This window comes from Manis javanica, chromosome 4, assembly GCF_040802235.1.
Source record: "Manis javanica isolate MJ-LG chromosome 4, MJ_LKY, whole genome shotgun sequence".
Classification (NCBI taxonomy): domain Eukaryota; kingdom Metazoa; phylum Chordata; class Mammalia; order Pholidota; family Manidae; genus Manis; species Manis javanica.
Window position 1 is genome coordinate 37233053 of NC_133159.1, and position 25497 is coordinate 37258549.

Here is a 25497-nt window from a genome sequence, read left to right on the forward strand (position 1 = left end):
CACCTCGGCAGCCACCTCGGCGGGGCCGTGGCCGGCGCCAGCTCGGCCCGCCCCCTTCTCCGCCCCGCCCAGAGCCTCCGCGGGGCCCGCTGCTGTCAGCTCCCTCAGCGTCCGGCCGAGGTGCGGTGTATGCTGAGCCGCTGCGGCTGCCGGCTGCTGCACGTCCTGGGCTTTAGTTTCCCTCTGCTGTCTAGCCGGCCGCTTTTCCTCTGCTCTCACCGCTTCATGAAACCGCTGGTCGTGTTCGTCCTCGGCGGTCCTGGCGCCGGCAAGGGGACTCAGTGCGCCCGCATCGTCGAGGTGAGGCCCGGACAGCTGGTGGGCTCGCTAAGCTTGACTGGACGTGGGGCCGGCTTGTCCCGCTGCGCTTGGCTGTCCGCGCCCCCTGGAGCTCGGGAGCCGCGGACTACGAGTCCCGGCGACCACCTCGCCGCTCGCGTTGCGGTGGTCGAGGGTCCGCCAGCGCGCAGCATGTCGGGACTGGTAGTCTGCGTCCTTTCTCGTCGGGGGCGCCCAGAATGGAGGGGACCGCTTGGGGTCGCTTTGTTCCGGCTCCTCTCTTTCCTTATAGTTTGACAACCAAGTTCGTCTCGATTTGTTTGGGAGAGGGATCCCGGGAGGGTCTGCCTCCGGGGATCCGCAGCGCACAGAGATCAGTGTGTCGCTGATTGTGGGTGGGGGAGGTATCAAGGAGCAAGGATTTAGATGAGAGGCCCTGTTGGCTAACCAACTGCCTGAAGGGGAGACCGGTTTTTCCACTCTACCCCTTTCTACAGGCCCTCTAAACTCCTGCCTTTCAACTAACTGGTCTGTACCCTAGAAAGGAGCCTGGGGGCAGGCTGTTTTAGTAATTTATGATTTGCCGAAAACATTTTGGCCCGGTCAATGGCAGTACCAGCTCTGAGGCTCAGACCGGGTTCGCGTGGTGGGAAAAGCCGTGGAACTGAGTATGAGTTCAAGCTTCAACCTCTGGCCCTGCTGCCAACTCACGCTTGGTCCATGGCCAAGTCACTTCCTTTCTCCAGTTGATCCCTCTAGTACGTAAGAGGCTGCGCACCCAGATTTAAACTCAGTATGAGATACTTCCCAACTCAAGATCGTGTCCCCCGCCCTTTTTTTTCTTTTTTCTTCAAGGCGTGATAAGGTTACCAGTTAAATTCTGCCAATTTTCGATCAGATATGTGGTTAGCCGCAGTGACACTGTGAGGAGAAAGGCTTATTTGAGAATCTGGGGAATATTTTGGAGAAAAGGGAAACAGAAAATATCTCGAAACAGAAGAGGTGATCAGTAGTGCTGTAAAACACCCAAACAATTCCTTTGGCGACTTGGTGACCAACAAAAGTTTTGACTCAGAACTTCTAAAATAATTCCCTCTGTTCCAGTATATGGCTTATATTAATTTTGGGCTTTTACTCCTTCTGTGTTCATACAATCCACTGCTGTCCTCTTGGATGGTTTCAGCTACATCATTATGTGTTCTACAGCCTTTATTTATACTTACTGATCATTTTTAGGAGTAAAAGTGGGACTAATTCAACCAAAAAAAAATGTGTAAGTATTTTTCTCATTTTCGTTGGTTCTTTTCACTTTTAAAAAGACAAGTCACAATTGGATGATGTCAAGTCCTTGTGTTATATATGAAATGACTCTTACAGGGGAAGGAGGAAAGATTATTGAGTAAAACAGGTCAAGGTTCAAACCCTAATGCTGTCATTTACTGTTTCTTTGGTCTCAGAGAAGTTGTTACTTTTAGCTTGCATTGTGGGAGAAGTAGTAATACCTATCTAGTATGGTATTTGCGAATTTTAAATGAGGTAAGATTTCTGGGACACATAGATGCAAATTATTTTTTTCTCCATTTCAGACTTCCTGTTCTTAATTTATGAGATTTCTACTTGGAAATAGTCTTACTTTTAAAAAATTTGCTTATGACTGTTACATTTGAATTCATTTAAATATTTTGTTTCTGAAGTATGATGTGTCTTTAAATATCCACACCCAAACTAATAATATCTGCATTACTCCACTGGTTTAAAAATACATATATTGTGACTATTATTCTTTAATCTGTTCAGTAAAGGCTGTTAGTATCTTAAACCTGTTAATTATCAGTAAGTTTCCATGATGACTATGTTCTATAATGTATTCTATAAGATTTCAGCAATTATGTGAACTTAAAATGTTTTGACTTGTTTCATGAAGTAGTTGCTCCTGATTCCAATTGCCATGAACATTAAGTTGATATGTACAAATTCCAAATAGTTTATAATTTAACAATTACTATTCCCTAGCTGACTAAATAAACTGGAATGTCTATGATCAGTTAAGTCAGAGGTTTTCTTCCCTTTCTGAGTCTCTTATATTTGACTCAATACTTTAATGGACAGGCAAACATCAGCTGAATCCCAAAAGATTGTAATTTTTGAAACTAATTTTTTTTCTTTAGGGAAAAGGTTATATAAATTAAGGTTAAATTCCCTGTCTTGCCAGTATTAATTTAGCTCAGAGAGTACCTGAGATGTGGCTGAAATAGAATTGTTTTTGTAGGAAAATTACATTGATTTCCAACTCATGCTGCCAGAAGTCCATCTTTGGGCCCTGGCTCTGAACCTGAAAAGTCTGGCCGTCTAATGTCCTGGGCATTGCAGTTAGCTAGCAATGAGGGTGTAACTGGAGGGAAGCTACTTTTTTTTTTCAGAGGTGAATTCTATCTTTACTATTTGCTCTTCCAGATCTTAAGAAAGAAAAAGCAAATTGGGTAGAGTATCTTCTGAAGGTGTTCTGAACTGGGAAGGAAATGTTTCAGGGGGACTTGGGAGTTGACTTTGCCTATTTATTTTTACTGGTCTTCTCAGTTTGTTTTATTTTATTACTGATTTTTTCTCAGTCTGTGTCCTTGCATGCTCAATTTGTTTTGAAAATTAGTCCTTTTCTAAATCAGTACAATCCTTTATTAGAGCTAAGTGCTCAGAGTGGTTATTATTGTGGACTAACTTGTTACTAAAAAACAATGATGGGACTACTGCATCAATCTGACTTTTTAAAATTAAGCTTTATTTGTATTTGGCCCAAGGAAAATTATGGTGCTGTAACCTAAACTTGTCTTTGAAAATAACAACCACAATTTTGCTTGTGTTAGCTGGGAGGGGGTATTGAAACTTCTCTTTTGAAGATGGTGGACATTTAGCTCACATAAACAAATTATGTTAAAGCCCATATCCATGCCAAGTTGCTTTCTGTAGCACCCAAAAAGCATCCTATTTTGTGCCATAACTTACTCCAGGGTCTGTCTAGGTAAATCATACTTTGGCCATCCTACCCACTGTGCTTAGAAAGTTTTGGGTGGTATTGACTGTAAGCTTGTAGAAATCAGAAACTTGATTTTACTTATTTTTGTGTCTCCAGTGTGGAACATTGTGCTTGGCACATAGGAGGTGCTTAATAAGTGTTATTTGAATGAGTATTTTTAGAAGACACTAGTTTGTCCTAAAGATGTAAAAAACTGTTTGGTCCCCAGGGGGCGCCCAAGTAGCAGTTAGCTGTCCCAGTTTCAGGGCAAAAGTGTTTGAATGAGACCTGTCTTAAGAGCACTTGTATTTGCTCTCAGTGCTTAAAAGCTATGGTTGTGAAAATCTGTTGAGCATTCTAAAATATCCAAACTCCTGACTACAAATCTCCAAAGCAGATTACCACTCATTGAAGAAACTGGATAGGAAGATCCACTGAATTTAAGCTTGTTTAGGAATAGGCCTTTCTCTCCTTTTGGTGGGGTAGGAAGAGTAAGAGCCAAGTTTAAAGAAAAAAAAAGTGTAAATTATCTGTATAAGAAATGGCCCACAAAATTCTTGACTCCTCTGAAGCACCACCTTTTCATTAAAGATAGTTATAAAAATTTGCAGGAGGGGAGAATATATTCAGATACTACAATTCTTACTTTTAAAAGCAGTGTCATTTTTTTTTTTTTTTTTGCATTTCTGTTTTAAGTTACAGAAGTAATACACACTTGTTGGGAGGGTAAAAACTCCGCTAATCCTACATAAAAGACTGCTTCCCTACCCATTTTCTGTTTGGAACTTGTATAATGTATTCATCATTAATGTTTGCCTTTGGAAAGTATTATGTGTTTAATTTAACTTATAAGATTTATCTGTATAAATATGTATGGTTTTAGGTAGATAATAACATGAATTTCTATTTTCTTGGTGTTTACTTACTTGGGAGTAGAGAGACAGCCCAGAAGATGTTCTGATTATATTATTGGGAATTGACTTAATGGTTAATTTAGGTTTTTAAATAGCAAAATATTTTATTTGCTACTTATCTAATGATTGGGTGAAGAAGTGGAAGGTGGAAATTGTAATGTTGTCAGAAGTGAAGAAAGAGGCAAATGAAGAAAGGATGGTCAGATTCTGGCTGAATGGTGGGTCAGAGATGCTGTTACTCCAAGGCCATAGTTGCTTGAAGGCAAAAGACTATCCCCATGTCTGTCACCTAGGAATTACCTCATAGGCCCGCTAAAGAATAATAAAGTCATGGAGAGTCAGGAGACTTGGGTTTAAGGGCCAGCCACTAACTGGCAAGTTAGCTTATCTCAGTTTCCCCTTTTGTAAAATGAAGGGTATGGAAGCAGGGGGTCTTGCCAGCCCTAAAACAGATCTATATCCTGAGACTTAAGTGCTAGAAAGCATGTAATCCAATATATTCACACTTAACAGGCAAATTACCCAATCACTATGAATACATGTACCTTTTTTGCCTTCCTATGCTGTATGAATGGGGGCATCAGGATAAATTCCACCTTTTCATGTAAAATTTCATGTTTACATAGAACATCAGAATGGTAACAATGTGTAAAAGGGGAAAAGGAATAGTTTTTTCAAATAGAAAAAATGTGTATTTTTTTAAGAATTTAAAATATTTAAGAAATAGAGTATTAGGGCCAACTTTCTTACAATATAGCATAGTGTTAGAAAGAATGTAGACTTTTAAGTCAGATGTTGATTTTAATGTCAGTCTGCCACCTGTGTCTATTCTGCTTAACTTTTCTGATTTTGTATCTTCATTTATAAAGTGATAATGTCAACTTCACTGGGTTGTTGTAAAGATGGAATGAAATAATGCTTCCACGATGTGTAACATAGTGCATGGCACTCAGTAAGTGTATAAATGATAATGTTTATTATTTCAGAAAAGATCTATAGGAAAGACATCAAAGAGTAATTTGGATACAAGTAGTTTTGGGGAGCATTATATTCCCATTGTTTACTAGATCATAAGGAAATGATTACCCACACTAATTAGTTTATAGATTTTAAAAAATCTGATATGATATTTTAGAGTCTATTGAATATGAAAGATCTGTGTACTTAGAGAAAATATTTGCAGTTAACTTAGATTAAATAATCCTAGAAAGCACAAGTGGATTTAAGGAAAAGTTTATAGTATAAATGGTATTTATATTCAGAATAGTTACGAGGTGCCAAATAGAGCTAATGCCCTAATGATTGGGTAAATATCATAGGCTAATACTCTATATATGCCTTACCTATCCTTTTATTAAAGATATATATACTTTTTATTCTGATTACTTTTGTACTGTACAAGTAGTACACATACATTATAGAAAAATTAGAAAATACAAGTAAATAAAAAGTATAAAAGTTATCAGTAATCTGGGAATGTAAATTGGTCCAACCATTGTGGAAAGCAGTATGGAGATTCCTTGAAAAACTAAAACTAAAAATAGAAATACCGTTTGACCCAGGAATTCCACTCCTAGGAATTTACCCTAAGAAAACAGGATCACAGATTCAAAAAGACGTATGCATCCCTGTGTTTATCACAGCACTGTTTACAATAGCCAAGAAATGGAAGCAACCTAAGTGTCCATCAGTAGATGAAAGGATAAAGAGGATGTGGTACATATACGCAATGGAATATTATTCAGCCATAAGAAGAAAACAAATACTACCATTCGCAACAACAGGGATGGAGCTAGAGGGTATTATGCTCAGTGAAATAAGCCAGGTGGAGAAAGATGAGTACCAAATGATTTCACTCATCTATGGAGCATAAGAACAAAGTAAAAACTGAAGGAACAAAACAGCAGCGGACTCACAGAACCCAAGAATGGACTAACAGTTACCAAAGGGAAAGGGACTGGGGAGGGTGGGTGGGAAGGGAAGAGTAAGGGGATTAAGGGGCATTACAATTAGTGCACATAATATAGAAGGGGCAGGGGAAAGGAAGTATAGCACAGAGAAGACAAGTAGTGACTCTATAGCATCTTACTGCACTGATGGACAGTGACGTAATGGGGTATGTGGTGGGGACTTGATAATAGGGGGAAATGTAGTAACCAAAATATTGCTCATGTGAAACCTGAGCTTAAGGTTGTATATCAATGATATCTTTAAAAAAAATGCTTTTCTGTAACTTTTAAGGTGATTTCAGGTAGCTATATTAATTATAGAATTTCACTGTAAGGTATAACATACATGCAAAGCAGTGCATAAGATAGACATACAGTCCATGGAAATAAAAAATAAACACCTGTGAAATAAAATCCAGCCCCAGATCTAAAACAATGCCCTCAAATACCCCATTGGAAATGATCCCCATTGGAAGGTCCCATAACTCTGTAGATGTAACCAGTGTCTTGAAGTATGGGGTGGTAATACTGCTTCCCCAGCCCCTAGTGACCTCTAAACTACCTCCTGCATCAATGAATTTGCCTATTTCAGGTACTTCATATAAGTAGAATCATAAATATTTGTCTTTTTATGTCTGGCTTATTTCGGTAAGCATAACATTTTCCAGGTTCATCCATGTTAGAATGTATCACGTATTATTTATCCATTCATTTTTTGGGCAATGACTGCTTCTACTTTTTGGCTACCATAAATAATGCTGCAGTGAACATTTGCAGAAAAGCATCTGTTTGAGTCCATGTTTTCAGTTTTTGGATATATAGCAAGGAGTGGAATTGCTGGGTCATATGATAATTCCGTTTAAATCATTGAGAAACTGCCAAACTGTTTTCCATATCAGCTATTTTCTTTACCATTTTACATTTCCACTAGCAGTGTATGAAGTTCCGGTTTCTCTACATCCTCATCAACACTTATCATTTTTATTTAATTATAACCATCCTAGGTTGTAGAGTGGTGTCTCATTGTGGTTTTGATTTGCATTCCCCTAATGACTAATGATGTTGAGCAATTTTCCTGTACTTGCTATCAGTATATCTACTTTGAGAAATGTGTGTTTGGCTCTTTTGTCCTTTTTTTCCCCCCAGAATATTACATTTTAAAAATTGTTCATTTTTTATTGGGTTATATGTATTTTTATTATTGGTTTATAAATTTTTAGATACAAGTCCCCTATCCAGATACATGATTTGCAGATATTTTTCCTATCCTATAGTTGTCTTTTCATTTTCTTGGTAGTGTCCTTGGAAGCACAGATTTTAATTTTGATGAGGTCTTAACGTCTTGCACTATAGAACATACAGTATGCTTTCTGTCACCTATGGTGCAGAGATTAAAAGACTGGTGACTCCAAAACTACAAAAAAAGACAACTGGTAATGTCTATATGATGCCTGGGACTGAGAGTTGGAGGTGGAAGACAGGGAAGATAGCAGTAGATGGAAAAGAAGAGTTGAGTAGCAGATTTGTATTGTTTCCTTGACTGATTTCAGGGCATAATTGGGTCCAAATTAAGTCAGACTAGTAGGTCAGGAGGAGTTGCCCATTTTGCAAAATGGTTTCCAGCTTTCTTTAGTTACATAGTCAAGGCAGGAAAGAAATTTTTCCGTGATGTTTTCCTATAAGCTTACCACTTCTTAAGACATTTCCCTTATATGAAGAAATTGGGCTCTAATCAAGAATTAGGAGTCCCCTATATTCTGCTCTACATTTAGTGAATGGGTATAATTATCTATGGTCAAGATTGAATACCAGGCTGGACTAGGATTTGATAGCTATACTATCAAAAATATATATTCTTAGGCTGACTTTAATTTTAGATTGAGCAAAATGTAATCATGAATGTAAATTTTATATAAAAAGTTTTAAAAACATGTATTGCTTTTTAAAGCCAAATAATGATTTGGCTCACACTTTCTTCTGTTAGCACAGGTTGATGGACTAAAAATGGAGATGATTGTTAACTAAACAAGATTAATTTTCTCTACAAAATCAATGGAGAGAGGTTGGTTGGCACAATAAAGTTCTGAAAGTGCTTCCAGGGGTTATTCTGCAGACTAGAAGTAGTGTGGTTTTATTGTCTTTGCCATGGAGGTGTCATTTCCAGAAAATCTTGCTTATAATTTTGAACTCTAGGGTCTAGAGTAGGGCTTTATTGAAATATGTTTTCCTTTTAAGCCTTTGCTGCTGTCCTTTTGGATCCTCTCAACTGAGTGTGTCTCTAAATTTCCATCTGTTTCTAGGTTATAAAACTGGACTGTTTTCTGTCTCCTTCTATAACACTTGACTTCATGCCCATGCAGTGTGTTTCTGTGTTGCTATATTATACTTTTGTTTCTCATTTGTTTAAGGAATGAATCACTTTCCAGAGAAATTCTTATCCAAACATTTGAATTGATTTTTGCATTCTCAACAATGGTTTAATTTAAATTTTTAAATAAGTTTTTGATTATGCAGGTACGTTTTCCCTTTTTCTTGATTGTATTACTTGTCATTTGGTTATATAGGGATTTTGTCACTAATGTGAGGCTACGATGAATTTTGTTTTGCTGTTCTCTTAGGATTTGATATTAATAAAACTAAATCATTAGTTTTATTCTGTGGTATTTGCCATTTAGTGATTTGTGAATAGTATATATGCTTTCTTAATTTAAAATTTGAAAAAGCTCATATGTATACATGTATATTCTAAAAGTTTCAAGCAATTTGACACTTAAACAACATGGACATTAGGAGTTTCAACCCCCTGGGTTGAAAAATCTGTATAACTTTTGACTCCCCTAAAACTGAACTAATAGCCTACTGCTGACTGGAAGCCTTACTGATAACCCAAAACAGTTGACTAATTCATATTTTGTATGTTACATGTGTTCTGTATTCTTAAAATAAAGTAAGCAAGAGAAAAGAAAATTTTCTCACATTATCATGAATCTCCAAAAAATGTTCCAATATATTTATTGAAAAAAAATCCCTATATAACTTGAACCCATGCAGTTAAAACCCCTGTTCAAGAATCAACTGTACATAAAGTAAAATGTGAAAGTTCTTGATTAACATCAGCCTATTCCTTATGTAATCACTAATCAGTTTTTGTGTGTGCCTTTTGGGTCCTTTTTTGATGTATTTACACACAGAATGTGTGCACACATGTATGTACATTCACATTGCTCATTTTGTCACTTGCATTTTTTTGCTTACAGTATATATTTGATAGCTTTCTATATCAGAACATACAGATAGCTCTACTGCATTCATAATACATACAATAATCTATTTAGCTATTCATATATTGGTGGACATTTATTGTTTACAAATGATGCTGACATGAACATTCATGTACAAATGTCTTTACGCACATGTGTGGCTATTTCCAGGGCACTCCTCCTAGGAGTAGAATTACTGAGCCAAAGAATATGCAAACTTAAGTTTTGATAGGCTCAGCTAAATTGACCTCTAAAAAGGCCAAACCAGTTTACATTCCCACAAAGTATGAGGATGCTGCACCCTCATCCCTAACCCCTAATCCTTGACATAGCAGGATGTAAGTCTTTTTATTTTAACCAATCTGATGGATAGAAAATTGAATCACTTTGTTTTAACTTGCATTTTCATGATTACCAGTGAGGTTGAACATCTGTTCTTTTTTTATTATTTGTGAATTGTTTGTTCTTATCCTTTGTCCACTTTTGGATTGTGTTTCTTTCTTTATTAGTAAGATCTCTTTATTTACAATGTATATTATTACCCTATCCCCTTTGTATGGTGAAAACATTTTCTTTTAGGCTGTTGCTTGTCACTTGATTATACTTATGCTATCTTTCTTTGTTCAGAGACTTTTATTATTTATGTGGCCAAACATAAATCTTAGTTGTTTTGGTTCTTGTTTTAGAATGCCTTTCCCTGTCTCAAGAAGATATTTTCCTCTAGTACTATTATAATAGGGTTTATTTTGCTTGTATTGTATTGTTTCAGAACTTTAGTTTACCTGAAATTTCATTTTGCATATGGTATGATGCAGGGATCTGAATTTTTCTCAGATGGGTTGCCAGTTGCACAGATATCACTTATTAATTAGTTCATCTTTTCCCCATTGATTTTTAGATGCTCTCACTTATTCCCATTTATATTTGGGTCTGTTTTTGGACTCTGTTGAGTTTCATTGTTTTGTTTGCCTGTTTTTATGCCATTGTCACACCATTTTAATTAGTATAGCTTTATACTATTATATGCCACCTAGTAGGACAAGTTCCCATTTTTAGTTGTTAGTATTATTTTCAGTTTTGGCCATTCTCTCACCTTTCCCTTTCTGATAAACTTGAGACTCAATTCATCAATCTTAATTAAAAAAATTAATCCCACTCAAATTTTGATTGAGGTTATAATTTATAGATTAATTTTTGGAAAATTTAAATATTTATGGTATTGAATCTTTCTATCCAGGAACACAGAATGCCTTATTTTAGTTTTTTATTTTGGTATCATTAATGTACAATTACTTGAACAACATTATGGTTACTATACTCCCCCTATTATCAAGTCCCCTCCCCCCCAAATACTCCATTACCGTCATTGTCCATCAGCATAGTAAGATGCTATAGAATCATTGCTTGTCTTCTGTGTATATACTGCCTTTCCCATGTTCCTCCCCCTGCTACATTATGTGTACAAATTGTAGAATGCCTTATTTTTATGATACAGGTTTTAAGTGTTTCTAGTTTCTTTGTACAATCCTTACACATTAGTTTTAGGTTTAATCCTAAATTTGTTTTTATTGCTAATTTGAGTAGGATCTTTTAAAATGCACATTTTCAAATTAGTAATTGCTGGTTGGTTGGAAAGCTATTAATCTGTTTGTTTATATGAAGATAGCAAGATAAATTCTTGTTGGTTCTCATAAATTTTTTAATGTAGTCAAACACATCTGTGTTACCAGTTTTGGGGGCCTCTGTTTGAGCCTATTTGCATAGTGAATTCAATTTTCATGTATCACACTAGGTCTATAGATATTCTTTGACTTTCTTGTATCCATACCATTTGCCTTTGAGACAGTTTGGTAGTTGTTTTTCTTTATTGGTATGTAACTTGTAGTTTAATCACTAATTATTTTGGACTTTGCTCCAGGAATAATCTATACATATTTGACTAACTCCTCCTTGACCTATCTTAGTGCTGTCACAGTAGGTCTTGAATCTAGTAGCACAGATGATGTTTTAAGGACTATGTTCTTCGGAGGTCCTTCTAATTTTAACAGCAAATACTGATATTTTGCTGTGGCTGATAGTGGAGTGGAGTATAGGTATTATTTCAGGTAGTATAGATACTACTTCTATTTTACAAACGAAGACACTGGGATCTAAAAAAGGGTGACATGGGATTTTGACATAGTTGTGGAACTTTCTTAACTTCTAGTTCAGTGTTCTGAGTGTGTGACTTCATTCAGGGTTCTTATGTTCTTGTGATCCTTGCTGAATTCTGTATGTTCCTCTAAATGCATTTCTCCCTTAGGTGATGATTTTGTAGATGCTTAAATGGTATGTCTGCCTATATTACTGAATTCAAAGTTTGATATCCTTTGCACTTTTTTCTCAAGTTTGATTCATAAATCCAAAAAAATTCTGATTCTTAAAGAGAACACGAGCTACTAAAGTATTGTGGTTATTTTGTGATGAGGCTCTTTACAAATTGCATTCTCAAGTAGTATTATCTCTTAGGTGACTTTTTTACTTCTTGGTAAATTATATTTTGATTTTAATGTTGTTTGTCTTTTAAATAAGAAACAAGTACAATTAGGCCTGCTTGGTGTTTAGGAAACCTCTCTTTCATAAGGTGAAAGCTAGGGCTTTGAAGCTACGGCTTCAAAGTAGTTTGGTATATGTCCTCTGAGTGTTCTCAGAGGAAATGAATTAACTGAATTCTGGGCTCTTAGGCCACCTGCAACAATATTTGGTTTGTAGTGATATGAGTGTGTAGCTTGTAGGCTTGCAGTGACTATAAGAATTGATCATTCATTTAACAAGATCAGATGAGTGTTTCTTAAGATTAACTAGACCTCTGTGCTATCCATTAAGGTTGGAAGTTTTCACATTATTTCCTCTGAGCCTCTGGAATCCTTGGAGGTTTCTGGGTCTGGTCTTCATCTTTAACCATTTTCCATCCCCTTCTAATATAAGGTATGTAGATTAAGCAATTCAGAATGGCTGATATGAATTAAAAGAAATAAAAATACTGGAAATGACCGATGGTAATTAAGTTGGAGTGTGAAAATTCCAATTTACAGTTGCTATAGGAGCCATTTGGTATGTAAATCAAATACCGAAATCCTCAATTACTTGAGAAGACTTCTGCAAAATGTTAGAGGGATATGCAGGCCCACACAAAAGGGAAAGTCAGTTTGGTGCCTTCTTCTAATTCACCCTTTCTTTATATTTTATTTACTGTTCTATCTTTTTGCCACTGCCTCTGAAGAATCAACTTCTTCCCCAAGCTGACAGGGCTGGTAAAGGCAGAGTTCCTTTGGAAAAGTTATGCAAATATGAAGAATTGTCTTTATTAATATTAAGGCTCAAGTCACTTCATATATGCAAGTCACTACTGCATCCTTTGTGAATATAACCTGTTTACCTCCTTTGAACCAGTACATTGGCTGGCACTTTGTAGACACTCAATGAATATTTATGGATTTAAAGTAAGTTCTGAGTATTGCCTGAATTAAGATTTTCTTACATGAAGAGCAAAACACTGAAGAAAATGAAATAGTGCTGTAATTGTTTATGGTCGAATGGATAATATGCCTTTCCTTTGCATGATGTAAGCTTTTAAAATATCACTCTATAATTAGAGAAAGAAATATGCTTCATGTTAATTTGGAATCTGTCTCCTAGAGCTTTTTGATTAAGAAAAGATTTAACTTGGTTTATAACTTCCATAGTTTATAGCTAATATGTAGATATGCAATTAAATAGGCATGGTCAGATGCACGCATTTGGGAATAACAGTGAGGGCAGACTAAAAAATGAGATTAGAAATTCACTAGCAATTTAAGTCAACTATTACTCTCAGCTTTTCTCCCGTAGGATAGAGTCTTTTTAAAAAACTCGTATCTTCTTTAATGGTGATTATAGGAAAAATCCTTTTCTAACCCTCTGTGGGTGAAACCGGAAGGGACCCTAAAAGTCACCAGTTTTGTATCTGGGCACTTTGTAGCAGTTCTTATAGTCAAAAGAAAAGTAAGTTCCCCAAGACTGGCGGATACCGTTCCTGGAAAGTCCTTATCAGGCATCTCTGATTTAGACTAATTGGAAAAAGTTCTGTTGGAAATGCCTTTGGAATAAAGGAGCCTTACAGGAAGTGTTGCTGGGATGCTCTAGGCTCTAAAGCTGTTGTTTGTGGCAGTACCAGACTGGGGAGTCCGGATGGCCCGAACAGTCCCTGCAGCATTTCCAGGTGTTCTGCTGAAGGTTCACTGTTGCTAGTACATAATCAGAATTTAGATTTTAAAGTTCCCTAAGCTCATGGGGAGTACAGAGTAAACTTAGTCTTAAATGCGTTGTCAGCTACTTAAAGAGGACAACCAGTAGTTTTAACTCGGTTACTTTAAAAGTATATATGTATCTAATATATTTGCTATGTTTTAAGGTTGAGTAGCAGTCTGATGGCACTTTCTAATTGCCACACTTACTAATGATGAGGTATCTGGCATCTGGATATCTTCTTGCCTCCAAGAACTTCCATTTATGCATCATTTGTACCTTGAATTCTTTTTTTTTCTGTTGTTTTATTTTTGATGTTTTGGTCACATAGAACCATATTACCTAAATTTGGAAAAAAAGACAATTCTAAGCAGTGAGAGAAGTTGGTCAAGGTGATTTGAGATTTGATACCATAAAATTGTCAACATGCCTAGTTATAGTAAGATATAGTGTCATTCTGTATCTGTTGAATGTAGTGCTTTTTCTTCTTCCAATTCTTAGCATGTGATTCATAAAAGTTAACTGAGTTGTTTTCAAACTTCTTAAAGGAGAAAATGAAAGTAAAATCTTTAGACAGTTACTCTAAATGACTTGAGTTTATACATTTGTCACTAGTATTTTTAGTTGAATAATAGTAGCTTATAATTGTAGTTATTGTGGTTTATAGTATTTGTAACCTGCTGTGGTTTTGAATGTTGTTCTTAAGACTGTAGTTAATGACCCACTATGTTTTAATTGCTAGGAAATTTCAGAGAATGTGAAAAAGTTTTGGTTAAGCCTGGGAAATAACCATTCTTGCTTTCCTCAAAATTGTGTCAGTGACTACTTAATGATAGTAGAATGCTTAGGAAACATGCTTTTAAAAGTCTAGCTATTATTAAAATGTCATAATTACTAGTGTGTAAGTGATAGTTGCTTTTTTGTTGTAGAAACTCTGTATTAAGAGAAAAGCTTCAGCAAAATCCTGAAGAAAAATGTAGTATGAAAAAGTAACTGGTAAATAGAGGACTTTAAAAAATGGAATGTGGATGAGAAATAGAAAGATAACATGTATAGGTTTGACATGATTGTATTTATTTAAATTCCTTGTACTTTGCTGATAAGGTTGTTTTCTGTCTTTTTGACAGAGTGTGTAATTATTTTTAAAATGTCGTTTGTATAACTCTCCTATTTAAACTAGTTTCTCTTTTAAAAAAAGTGATATGCCAAAACCCACTTTAATGTAATATAAAGCTTACAAATTTGAGCTCTCCAATGTCAGGAAACTGTGTCTACTAATTTCTAAATTACTAGCTGGGCTTCTAAATGTATGTGTCGTTCATCAGCCGAGGCAATCTGTACAGAGAAATCTGTATTGTTGGTGTTTCACTGAGCAGTTGTCATTGTTTAGTACTGTTTGTCTCTTCATTCATTCAATATTCCCATATGCTGTAATCCATAGACCAGATGAGAGCATCCAACAAGTATGGGTTTCCAAGCAGGAGCCAAAGTAAGCAGTAGGAAATGAAGCTGCTACAAAATTTTGTGGATAGTAGTTGGAACTGCTTTTCAACACTGTACAGAGTAAATGGGAAAGTAGGTCACACCTCATTTTTTTTTTAATCCTTTTCTACACCCATAAAGTTTGCTTATGCTTGGTGATCAAAGTAGGCATTTAAAAAATGGTGTAATGTGGAAATAATTTTAAAGTAACAGTTTAAGTAATTAAACGCTTTTGTATTTATTTTCATTTGTTGTAAATGCGAGTTTTTGTAAAGCCTGTTATAACTGAATATACTTTTGGTCTTTTCTTCTAATGGAAGAGGCTATATGACAGACATGAATGATAGTATGGCTTTTGTTTATTTTCTTCAAACTTTATACCCAATTTTAGTCAGCAGATAAATTATTTAGGGTTTGTTTTCCTTTGCTGACTACCTTACTGTTAGGTTACTTTATTTTAGTAAGCAAGAACAAGTTAGCCAATAACTTTTAGAAATAGAAAATGGACAAAGAATGTATGGCTTCTGCAATCCACAAAAAAAAAAAAAATGGAGAGAGAGAGAAAGAAAACTCACCATAGCCTGGGTAACTGGAAGTTAGTTTTTATAAAATATACAATTAAAACGCTCTACTTTAAAAGGGGATGGGCATATGAGCTGCCTCAAATGTTAATACTGATATTAAAGATAAAATTTATGTTATCACATATTTATTGTATACTTAAAATGGATAGGATAAAAACCCATTTTTAGAGAGTCTTAAGAATTTGAGATAAGATGATTGTTGTAACTGAACATTGGATATACTTCCAGTATCCTGATATTTGAGAGTAAAAGCATTAAAAAAATAAATTTTATAGTTCTCTTGATTAATAAAAGAGAATGTGCAAATTCACGTGGAAGAAGCAGCTTTTCAGTAATCGGAATTGTCTCTTAGATCTGTATTGTTTCCTAATTCCAATCATGGGGAAAGGCAGAACAACCAAAGCATCTTATGTGATTTAGCTCAACCATTATCCTATACCTTGACCTACTACATAATTTGTAAGTCCTAGATAATAAGGATCATCACAATCATAATACCATACTACCACACACACACACACACACACACACACACATGTTACTATCCTTTCGCAGGATATTCTTATCTATTATCTCACTTAGGTCCCTTGCTTGGACTTTTTTATCAAACCATTGAAGTGAATATATATTTATATGTGTGTGTGTGTGTGTGTGTGTGTGTGTGTGTGTGTGTATGTAAATATATAATGTGTGTGTATATATATTTATATATATAAATGCTTCCAGATTATATAAGATAAGTAACTTTATGATGGCAAAGAGGTAATTGATGGTTTTTATCCCCCACTATGTGTCAGGCTCTCCAGTAGGCATTGGGTATACATTGTAGTACAATTAATTATCTCATTTAATCATCACCACTAATTTATAAAATAGGTGTCTGTATTCCAACTTTATGATGAGACCTCTCTAGTTAAGACTAAAGAGATAGGAAATGGACTTTGGAGAGTGGTAAGGCAGATAATGGTCTCAGTGGAGAGGCAGTGATTCTCTTAAGATACTCTTTGACTATATGACCACTGTTTGGGGTGATCAGGAAATCCAGTCTTGTGGAAGAGGTAGGCCTTGTGCTGTTTACTGAGAAAGGGGAAAAAAGACACAGAAGAATGGGGTTTGTGTAAATGCAGATGAGTTCAAATTAGATGTGCTGAATTTAAGGAAGGGAAGCAGAGTTTTTATAGAAGGTGGTATAGCTAACTGGTTAGGATTTTGTTTTTTGCCTTGAATTGTATAGATTTTTTTGTTAGACATTTCTTTGAACATTATTAACATTTAAACTTTGAATATTTTTGTGAATGAATATAAAGAGATGTTAATGCTTTGTATAGGTAGATAAATTTTGGGATGATTTCTTGGTGTGTGAACATTAAAGCTACCATGCCCTATGTAGGTTAAGGATATATTTTAAGCAAACTTGATTGTATGAAATCTCTCTTTAATTTTTCTTTATTATTTGTTTAATATACAAGCAAACCTTATTTATTATAGAAAAATTGGTATATTGAAGTAAACATGAAGGAAAAAACTGATAGTCCTACCACTGGGTTGGATATATTCTGATTTTTTTTCCTATGTGTTGTTTCAGAAATATGGCTATACACATCTTTCTGCAGGAGAACTTCTTCGTGATGAGAGGAAGAACCCAGATTCACAGTATGGTGAACTCATTGACAAGTACATTAAAGATGGAAAGATTGTGCCAGTTGAGATAACTATCAGCTTGTTAAAGAGGGTAAGGAGTGTGAACGCCAACTAATTTAAACCAGCAAGGAAATAAGACATTAAATCTACTTTTCCTTTGAGTATGAAAAAATCAGGGTATTGAATTTCTTGCTTGTGGGAGATGGTCATGGTGTTTGAAAATAGCAGGACTGGAAATTCCACTTTTACCTGGGAAGAAATTGGACAGTGGCAGGCATTTTCTGCTTTGGTCTAGTATCAGCTACCGCTCAGCTTAACATTCGTATATGTGCACTTGACCTTCTCAGCATGCCATCAATCTCTCTTCCATTTCTATTTCTTCTTCCTTTTCTCCTCCCACTCCTTCTTTCCCTTTTGTTTTCTTTAATCCTTCTTCCTTTCTTTCCCTTCCATTCTTTTCTCTTCTTCTCTCCTCCTTCCTGTGACCCTCCCATTGTTGCCATTTTCTCAGTCTTGATGTCTCCTTTTCTACTGCGTGTGTCTTCAGCATTAAGTGCTAAGACTGACAACTGTCAAACTAAAATATGTCCTATCTAAAAAACAGGTATCTTGTATTTCACATGTTAACTCTCCAGTCTAGATTCCCAGGACTGTAATCATTAATGGGTATTTTAACATATAAGAAACAGTAAAGGAGAAATGCAAGAGTGGGAACAGAAGAAATAGTTGAAGCCTGATGGGAAGGAGATATGAACATTTGATGAAACCAGAGACACTGAAGGATGAAGACTGGCTCATTCACACATATTCTTACTTCTTGACTCAGATTGGAGTAACCTGCTTCCACTCCAGAGTATATGTATCCTTCCTCCCTATTCTCTGGATTTATTGCCTTTTCTCCACTTTATAGCTAAGCATCGTGAAAAAGCAGTCTACTGTTTTTTTCTTCTTTACTTTCTTTCTATTCACTCTTCAGCTCTCTGCAGTCAGGTTCTCTTTCCATCTTCATTGACACTATCTTTGCTGATGTTATCAGTGATCTTCTCTATCAAATCTGGGTTTTTTTAAAGTAACTTTTCTTGTAGCATTTAATTGTTCACTATGTTTTTGAAACCCATTTCTCCTTGTTTCTCTGTGACGCCTTTTCTCTTGATTCTTTTCTTACTTACTGCATTTCTGAAGTCTCCTTTATTAGCTCTTCTGCAAGTTTCCTAAACTATGATGCTTCTCAGGGTTTCACCCTTGGTTGTCCTCTCATTTTGTATATTTCTTGCTGGATGGTTTTAGCCATGCCCAAGGCTTTCACTATGATAATGATGCCAAAATCTATAGCTCTAACACAAATCTTTTTTCTGAACTCCAGACTTATATTTCTAATTAACTATTAGACATCCATTTGAATGTCTTACAGATATCTCAAAATCAACATGCCTGAGGCTGAACATATCATCTAAAAACTGATCACCCTTTATTTCCTGTCCTGGTTAATGGTTCTACCATCTATTTAGTTGCCCAAGGCAGACATCTGGGAGCCATCCTATAGTTTCCACCTCTTCCTCAGTTTCCCAAATCCATTCAATGATCATATCCTTCCAATTATCTTTCTCTTAATCCTCTTTCATTTAGTCTTTTTCTCTGTTACCACTATCGCCTTAGTTCAGATCGTCTATTTTTCTTAACCTGTACCATCACTAGAGCCTCCCCATTAATCTTCTTGCCTTTAATCCATCTTTGTCTCCATCTAATTCATCCTTCATGGTGCAAAAATCAAGTGATTTTTTTGTAAAAGGTTATGTGAGCATATTCTGTTGCTATTTACAAGTCCTCAGTGGTCTTGTATTGCTTGCAGAATAAAAACCAATTTTAGTGTGGCATAACAAGTGCTTCATTAATCTTGCCCCACCTTCTTTTCTGGTCTTATCTCCCACCATGCTCTATACACATTATAGATTTGGCTGTATCAGCTTATTTCAGATTCATCAGAGTTGTTACGCTTTCTCATTTCTGAGCCTTTATACATCCAGTTTATACCATCTGGAGTACTTTGATCCCTGTTTGCCTGCTATTTCATTTTTAGGATTCAGCTCCACTGCCTCCTCTTTGGTAAAGCTTCCTCTGGCAGTTTCCCAGTTTGTGCTTGCTGCTTTATCATAACATCCTTTCATACCTCAACACAGAACTTAACACATTTATTTACATTTATTTGTTACCCACTGGACTGTTAGCCCCCCCTCGGGGCCATTACTTTGCTCTTCATGTTTACTGATAGTAGGCCTTGAATAAATAAACATACCTTGAGTGAGTAGAATATTGATGTACCTGTTCAGATACTTTCCACTAATGTAATTGTGGTTGAAATGCTATAGCAGGGGCCCAAAAGCATTCTGTGAAAGTTTGGTGAATACCGGAGAAGCAAAATGCTGGGATAAACCAGCTCTCTCATAAAGGAATTAGAGGTCCTGACAGCTGTTGTTCTTGAGGAACCAGCGAACAGTTTAAGGGACTGGATGCTGTTTTGCTCTCAAATAGAGGCTCCTCTGAGGTATCAGAGTTGTGCATCTGTGCTTATCCCATGGTAGTTGTTAGTGGTAAGGATTTGAAGATTAGAGGCCTGTGTCTTCCCATTGATATAATCCCATATTCTATCTAAAATTCAGACTTTGGAAGAAGATGGTGAAATGGGCTACTCCTGATATGTTTTGAATGTATTGTTCCCTTTGCTACCTGTGTTTCGGGGTAGCCAGTGGCATTTAGTTTAATTAGCTTCAGTTTAAAAGAAAGAGTATTGACTCCTATACTAGTAATTAATGCTAGCAGTCTCTTTGTATTTGTCTGAAGCTTTTTGCAATTGGACTTGAATTATTTTTGAGACTGAGTATCTGTTGAAGCAGCATACTTCCTGCCACAGCAAAATGACTTGGGAAGGGGAAAAGGAAGGTAAGATAGGGTCTCTAGTGGCTGGAGCAAATATATTGATTAATGCTTATTTTTCTCTTTTTGTTGTTTATAACTTTGTGAATGTATATGTGAAAGTAACATATGCTTACTATAGAAAATTTAGAAACTACAGAAAAAAATTGTGTGTGTAAAATGAGGGAGGGGTATATAACTGTAACTCCACCATCTTGAAGCAGCCATACTAACACATTGGATCATTTCCTTTAAGTCTTTTTTTCCTATGTAACCTCCACTCTTATGATTTAAAGAAAAATAATAAAACAAACACCCATATATCCACCACCCTTCTTAAGAAATGGCATTAATTAATGTTGTATTGAACTTAAATCTTCCTTTTCGTTTAGGAAATGGATCAGACAATGGCTGTCAGTGCTCAGAAGAATAAGTTCTTGATTGATGGGTTTCCAAGAAATCAAGATAACCTTCAAGGCTGGAACAAGACCATGGATGGGAAGGCCGATGTATCTTTTGTTCTGTTTTTTGACTGCAATAATGAGGTAATGAAAATCTTCATTTGCTCACATGGGCTTTAGCAACCAATAGTCAGTTTTAGAGAAAAACAAAGTAGTTTTTTTTTGCCTGTATTTACATTTTTATATAAGCAGCAATACTTTGTTCAGTAAATTGGATTTGGATGGATAAAATAGAACTATATTGCTGTTGTAGCATTAAAAAATATTTGGCATCAGCAACTCTGGATCTTAAGTCTGTTTTATTTTTAAAATAACCATTTGTTTTGCTTTCAGGTAAAAATTAATTTATACAATAATATTAGGTAATGAAGCTGCACTATTTAGGTACATGCTATTATCTGAGAGAATCTCACCTTACGATGTTGTTTACTGAAAAAGAAACATTTCTGGGAATTTGGGAAACTTTCTATTTTAAAGGAACTTTAAAGATAGTTTGATTTGTCTTCTAAGAATGAAATGATCTTGGAAAAAGCAAGAAGGTGTTCTTTTTCTTTCTGGGACTTCTAATAACATAGCCAGACATACCACTGAATAAATGAATTTCTCAGAATCATTTAATTAAAAGTCCTGATGCTATTTGACAGCTGTGATATAAACTTCATTAAATAATGCCAACAGCCCTTTGATATAAGAATCTGAAGTACCGCCTTGAAGGATGTTGGCTATTCTTAGGTTGAATTGCAAATATGCCTCTGGTGAAGAGACTTGTTACAGACTTTGAGTTGTTTTAAAATGTAGCTCTCTTCTTTCAACCCCCAAAAATATGTTTTCACTTATTCTTCAAAGTTAACTTTAGAATGTTACCACAGCTTTATAACTAAAGAATGTTTATTCACCATTAACAAGGGATACTTTATTCAAATGCAAATATGTTGACTCTTAAATGTTGGGATATTTATGAAATTATTGAAAAGTAAGCAAAAATGGAACAAGGTTTGAGGCATGTAATTCATACCTAATAAGTTAATAATATATCCTAGGTGGAACCATACACATACAGATCTTCTTTTTATTGCGGTTTAAAAAAATACACAGGAAAAACTGAGTCATGAATGAATTCTTATTATGCTCTGTACTTATTTAACCTAGTTTATATAAATTGAACCACATGTTTAAATTTAAAAGGACTTTGCATTGTAGATTAATGAATTAGACACATCAGGTTTAATGTAGGGTTTTTTGGTAATCTCTTCAAATTTTATTCTCATTTCAGATTAAAAGAATGGCAAATCCATATCTTTCTTTTTTTAAAATAACTACCTATTTTTCTTTTTAGATCTGTATTGAACGATGTCTTGAGAGGGGAAAGAGTAGTGGTAGGACTGATGACAACAGAGAGAGCTTGGAGAAGAGGTACTTTGCAGTTTTTATACAGAGCAACCTCAATCTTAGCTTGGAACTTGAGTAAGAAATTAAATATGTGCCTCATTTTGTCCCAGTGAAAGAAAATGGCATGCTTAAATATGTGAAATGGCTTGTCTAAGAAGATGATATAAAGGGGTCAATTGGGTCAGATCCGGGTTTGTGCTCTGAGTTATCCTGTAACATGGGGGAGAGCAGATGGATACTTAGAACCTTGCAATATTTGCTACTTTTGCAGAATTCAGACCTACCTTCAGTCAACAAAGCCAATTATTGACTTATATGAAGAAATGGGGAAAGTCAAGAAAATTGATGCTTCTAAATCTGTCGATGAAGTGAGTATTGCCTTTTAAAAAGTCAAGTAAAAATGAGATTTGGTGGAGGGGTAAGCAGGAGAACAGGAAACACTGTGACATGATAGTTTGTCTGCTTTTCAAGACACTGGGGACTAAATGAAAAACTAAGGTTTTTTTCCTCTATTTTGAATAGAGCCTAAAATGGCCTTTACAACTTCAGACTTGTTCTTCATAGGAAGTGGGTGGTTTATTAATTCCAAACCTCTTTCTCAAGCACTGGAAAATTGGCATTTTGAGAACTGTGATTTGGATCATATTCATTTTTAAAAAATCTAAAACATGAATGGCAAGCCATGTAGCTCAAGAGCCCCCAGTTGCTTTCATCTTTTCCATCACAGAGCACGTAGTTCCAGAGGCACAGGGCTTCCAAATTCAGTGCCTCTCTCCTTCATAAATCAGTGTTCTCTAGACTGGTTTGCAGGCCCTCTGTGCCCAGCAATATTTCTAGTGTCTCTGATTTTGTGTAATGTCTTCCTTTCTTCCTTATTCCCTGACTCTTCTTCCTCTAGATCTTTCTTTTTTATCATATATTCACTTTTGGTTTTTTATTCATTACCATTTCCTATAGAGGTAAAGTAATACATCAGAAAATGTGGTGTTTTAGAATCAGAACTAGGAAGATAAGCCACTTCACATTTTACCAAATTATTGGCAGCCTACCAAAAAGTTTTTCTTGTCCTAAAAACACTAATGAAATGCAACATCTTTAGATCCCTAATTTGAAAAGATATATGCACCCCTATGCTTATCGTTGCATTATTTACAATAGCTAAGATATGGAAGCAGGCTAAGTGTCCATCAATAGATGAATGGCTAAAGATGTGGTGCATATATACAAGGAAATATTACTCAGCCATAAAAAGAAAAGAAATCCTACCATTTGCAACAACATGGATCTAGTGGGTATTATGCTCAGTGGAATAAGCCAGGTGGAGAAAGACAAATACCAAATTATTTCACTCAATTGTGGAGTATGAAAACAAAGCAAAACTGAAGGAACAAAGTATCAGTGGACTCACAGCCACTGAGAAGGTACTAGTGGTTACCAAAGGGGAGGGGGTGGAGCGGGGAGGGGGTGAGGGGGGAGAAAGGGATTAAGGGGCATTATAATTCCTAGTCACTATATAGGTAGGTCACGGGGAAGGGAAGGCAGTACAGCATGGAGAAGACAATTAATAAGTCTAGAACATCTTGCTATGTTGATAGCCAGTGACTGCAATGGGGTGAGGACTTGACAGTATGGGTAAATGTTGAAACTACTGTGTTCTTTATGTGAAACCATTATAAGATTGTATATCAGTGATACGTTAATAAAAAAAATGCAACATGTTCATAACTTTATATGTGTTATTTATGATAGAACTATCTAAAGTAAAATAGATGAAACTAAAATTGTAATGTGGTTTTTATAATGATCCATTTTGAAAGTTAATATAAAGTTGACTATTTTTAACAGGAACTTAGCCATAAGGTGTTTAACAATGTCTGCTTTTTAAATTATGATTATTTTTTCCTTTACAGGTTTTTGATGAAGTTGTGAAGATTTTTGACAAAGAAGGTTAACTCTAAACCTGAAAGCGTCTTTGTGATCATGCTTGAATATTGCTTTGATAGCTGCTACCACAACCCCTTTTTAAAGGCAGTTTTAATATATCATAATTACATCTCAGTTAATGGCTAGAAAATATGTAGTAAGACAAATTTTTTATCTTCAATTTGTTTTGGTCACAGGACTAGACAGTGAATTTGGGTCTAACTTCATCTTAGCTATGGTGCTCACAAAACAAAGAAGGGTGTCAGCTAGTTCTTTGTTTTTATTCAAAAAGAATATCCCTTTTATAGTTTGTGCCTTCTGTGAGCAAAACTTTTTAGTATGTGTGTATATCCCTTTAGTAATTATAACATGTTAGGATTAGGGATTCCCACTTCCTCTATTTCTTATAGGTTTTATTTTCCAACTTATTTAAGTGAATTTGTGGACCAAATTCCAAAAGAACTATTTGTATAAACAGTTCTTAAAAAATGTGTTTGGTAAACAAACTTGTAAAATGAAGTCCTAGAAGTGTTTTAATATTTATCAAATAACTGACCATTTCCATAGAAAAGTAAGAAAACTTAGGCTTTGTTTTACTACAACTTGTATAAAGTTGTGTGACAGGGCATATTTGCTTCCAGGGTTTGGGAGGGGGACTTTGGGGTTCAGAGCCTGACAGAACTGTCAGCTTTATTCTGACATAAATCTGAGGGTAAGGGGCAAGGTTCACATCTAATGACATGTGACCCTTATGCTCTGTTATGTAGTGTTATTAATGATTAAACTGATCTTAACAAAATTCCTAGCAGGAACCTTGATATGCATGTATTAGATTTATGGTAAAATGATTTGGTTAGCATTTTAGTAACATTTCAAAAGGTTTTTGTTTTTTAGACTAAATATAGGGTTAAAGTAAAGAAATCTAGTGGTTAAATTCCCCATTTGTATTTTATTTTCTTGAATAATTTTTTTCATAGTTATTTGTTTAAAAAGATTTAAAAATCATTGCACTTTGGTCAGAAAAATAATAAATATATCTTATAAATGTTTGATTCCCTTCCTGGCTACTTTTATTCAGTAAACTTTTTTTTTCCATCATATTGAAGCATTGAAAGGTATAAAACTTTAAAAAGGCTATTGAGTCCAAATTTTTCCTGAAATCCATTCTTCCTTTAAAAAATCTCTTAGAAATTTGTTTTCTTCTTCCTTATCTTTTTCTGCCATTACTAATACAAACTGGTATCCAAGGCTCTTAATATGATTTATTAAAATGTTTCTCATTTTCAGCATACATACTGTTTGGTATACAGGGTTAAATCACGGAAGGAATTTTGCCTTTGTATGATTAGATTTTATATTTAAGGTTTTTGGGAATAGTAAGGACAATTTATGGATGTTTTCATATTATAGATTGATTTATTTCTATGTG

At 35.4% G+C, this 25497-nt stretch overlaps 1 protein-coding gene across 1 annotated transcript; it reads left to right on the forward strand.

Annotated features, from left to right (window-relative positions):
• On the forward strand, positions 1 to 25117 carry CMPK1 (cytidine/uridine monophosphate kinase 1). The gene is made up of 6 exons (XM_017672812.3): positions 1 to 300; positions 17330 to 17476; positions 20688 to 20840; positions 22093 to 22169; positions 22417 to 22513; positions 24056 to 25117. Exons 1-6 carry the CDS (start codon positions 130 to 132, stop codon positions 24095 to 24097), a joined length of 687 nt encoding a protein of 228 aa, XP_017528301.2. The 5' UTR covers positions 1 to 129; the 3' UTR covers positions 24098 to 25117.
• Positions 25118 to 25497: the final 380 nt, after the last annotated feature.